Source organism: Triticum dicoccoides, chromosome 5B (genome assembly GCF_002162155.2).
Source record: "Triticum dicoccoides isolate Atlit2015 ecotype Zavitan chromosome 5B, WEW_v2.0, whole genome shotgun sequence".
Lineage (NCBI taxonomy): Eukaryota > Viridiplantae > Streptophyta > Magnoliopsida > Poales > Poaceae > Triticum > Triticum dicoccoides.
Window position 1 is genome coordinate 130840379 of NC_041389.1, and position 3327 is coordinate 130843705.

At 45.3% G+C, this 3327-nt stretch overlaps 1 protein-coding gene across 1 annotated transcript; it reads left to right on the forward strand.

The window, feature by feature from the left end:
* The first annotated feature begins 1395 nt into the window (after positions 1-1395).
* On the forward strand, positions 1396-2437 carry LOC119307801. Its single transcript, XM_037583882.1, has one exon. The coding sequence runs from the start codon at positions 1560-1562 to the stop codon at positions 2202-2204; it is 645 nt and encodes a 214-aa protein (XP_037439779.1). The 5' UTR covers positions 1396-1559; the 3' UTR covers positions 2205-2437.
* The last annotated feature ends 890 nt before the right edge of the window (positions 2438-3327 follow it).

A 3327-nucleotide genomic window follows, 5' to 3' on the forward strand; every position in this document is an offset into this window, starting at 1 on the left:
AGGATCAATTTAGGAAATAATTGTATGCAAGATATCAACCAATAATTGCTCATGTGAAGGGAAATAAAACCAAAAAATAGATCAGATGCAAATGTAAGGCCAGGTAAAAAGCTAACTTAGGTATACAGAAGTTTCATATAACTTAGCGATAGACAAATGGAATATTGCAAAATGAGCTCAATTCTATTGGGCCCCTTTAGGAAAACAAATAATATAGAAGCGCATCTTATAGTTTCAAAATATATTTTTTACACCAGTATGTATACACTCTTGACTGTTTGGTGTGTGTTTTCATGAAGTATTTTGTCTATTTTAGTGCTATTTCAAAAGATAAATACATGCATATATAACAGATGTATTTTTCACTATTATGGATCAACAATTTTTTTGTGAGTGTGAAGCCCACAAATGAAAATATCTAGCAACTAAGACTTAAGTGTGGATTTCTTGCCCTTGGTTTTGCAAAATTCAAAAATAATGTTTTTATGGTTAAAAAAATTCTGTAAAAACATACACACATACCTAATGAACTACACACAAGTAAAATTCAAAAACATAGGATGTCTATACTACATTCCTGTAAATTTTCATGATGAAATACTTCGGTGTGTGATACACACAAAAAAAATCACTGACTTTTATAATGAATAACACATGATTTTTTGTAGTTCACACCAAAATTTATCACATCGAAGAATTTGCAGGAACATAGTACACATACCTAGGTATATTTGTTCTCAGATTTTTTTATTGAAACTTCGAAATATGATTTCTGTTCTTTTTTTTTCAAAAATCTATGCTCGGTGGAGCTCGGGATCCGGAAGGCATTTCCGATAAAAACTAACAGATATTTAGATCTCACTTATATGTACGTGTAGAATCTTTAAAAAAAATAGAACTTCGAAATATGTTTTTTTTAATAGCGGAACCCAATAGACCCCTTAAGCAAAACAACCATTCTTAGACAACCTGCATTCTATAAGCTACAGAAAGAGAAGAGTTTCCCCCCCCTAAAAAAAAGATTAAAAAAAAGATAGAGAAGAGTTTGACGCGTACACGGCAAAGCCGGCAACAAGCTAACCAACAAGAACATATATTTCCTAAAAACAGGGAACATCAAACAAATGAGGAACTAACTATTCATGCTCTACTTGCTTCTCCATTAAGTGAAGAATGCCTGCCCTCTTGAATGCATCAATGGATCCAGATGCAAAAGGATGGGGCATGGCATGGCCACTCCAGCTAGTGCTCTAGCTGAGTAGCATTTGCACTTCCTCCATGCATGAAGAAATATATTTGGAATAGATAAAAGAGTAAATAGACAACTCCCAACTACATTGCCATTTCATATCAAATCAGTCATACACTATCATTGTTCTCCTTTCCATTTCCTATATAAGCACGCACCTCACACGCTTCTTCTCCACCCATCCGAAACCACACCCACTAGCTCCCAGCTGCAGCAAGCAAGCCAAACTTGTGCGTGTGAGTGAGTGAGCGAGAGCTCAGGGAAACCACCCTACAAAGCTCCGGCTGAGCCACCCAACCGGCCGGCGACGATGCCGATGCTCATCCCCGACGACGTGCGCGCCAAGGCGGAGATCTACACCGGCGACGCAGCGGGGCAGGAGAAGACGCGGCTGATGCTGGCTGAGACGGAGCTTCCCAGCGGTCTCCTGCCGCTCAAGGACATCATCGAGTGCGGGTACGTGGAGGAGACCGGCTTCGTGTGGCTCAAGCAGAAGAAGCGGGTGGACCACTACTTCGCCAAGGCCGGCCGCCATGTCTCCTACGCCACCGAGGTCTCCGCCATCGCCGAGAAGGGCCGCCTGAAGAAGATCTCCGGCGTCAAGGCCAAGGAGATGCTCATCTGGGTCAACCTCCACGAGATCTGCGTCGACGACCCGCCCACCGGCAAGCTCCACTGCAAGGCCATCGGCGGCCTCTCCCGCAGCTTCCCCGTGGAGGCATTCGAGGCCACCGACGACCTGCCCGTGCCCGTCACCGGACGTCTCAAGAAGAAGACAGAGAAAGAGAGCACCGACAAGAAAGACGAGAAGAAGGAGGAGGCAGCAGAGAAGCCGAAGGAGGAGGCAGCAGAGAAGCCCAAGGGGGCCTCCGTCGCCCCCGCCCCCGCCGCCGTCGACGAGATCGGTCAGAAAATGAAGGAGATGAACACGGAAGCGGTGGCAGCCAAGAACTGATCGGTGGCGGCGATGGCGACGGCGGCACGTCATGATCGGTTACCTAGTCATAAATTTGTTTCAGAATAACGCATTGCATTAGCATGTCATCAACCACCCACACATATGTATCACCTGATCCATCGATGAGAGTTCAGTTCGACAACGATGTAATTTCCTCCTGCCTTTTTTCTGGTTTTAATGTGATGAAATTTAATGGATGTCATTGCCATGAGCTGGCGCTACCCGATCAATCGATGGTACTACTACTGCTACGCACTGCCTTCGTTAATTTAGGTACTCGTACTTTATCTGAGGTGGCAGGAAGCAGGCAAATGCGTGAGTAAATTGGGGGGAGCAGCAGTGGTCACCTCACCTCTGTTTCTCTTCTTCTGGGTGAGCATTGAATCCCATGTGTTCCTCTTCAATTTGGTGGGATCTTGGAGTAGATTCCGCTACTTACCTTTCACGGCCTTCTTCGCTGCTTGCTTAGTTGAGTACTCTCACCATTCCATAATATAATAATGTTTTCAACACTAGCGGATCTGGCCGAGCAGATGCAATGTAAAAACAAGACTGGGCATGGCGGGCCTAATGCGGTAAAAACCAGAATGAGCAGATGCAAGGCAAAAATCATATTGTGCACATGGTATGTTAGGCTGCATGTAGGTTCTCGCGATGGCTCGGCTGATGCACTGCACGATGTTGGTTGCATACAAATGAACATGATTAAAAGTTAACGGCCGCACATTTCACACCAAATTGCACTAGAGTACCTCGGCGACTGCGGTGCCCGCAGCATCGCGTCCTACGTGACTAGCATGGAGTCACAGGCAAGCGATCCCGTCAGCAGCGTGGCGTATCAGTTGCTAGCGTCGGCGCGGCGTGAAGAAAGTCCAGGAGAAGGGACGAGGAGCAGAGCGTCGAGGAAGAGGATGAGGAGAAATGTATACAACCTATCAAACACGCCAAAATGCGTAGAGCTAGAAACAACGGATGTGAGAAACCATGGGTATGCACAGCCGTGCATGGTTGTAAAAAAATTGACCCTTTTTCACAACGTATGTATAGCAATCCTTGGTTTTACTACTCATCCTGACACGTGCAAGAACAAGGAGTAGAGTATCTTTTGACGGGACAAGGA

Bases quoted from the DNA above. Each gene is read 5' to 3' on its own strand.
- LOC119307801 (XM_037583882.1), top strand. From the start codon at position 1,560: ATGCCGATGCTCATCCCCGACGACGTGCGCGCCAAGGCGGAGATCTAC.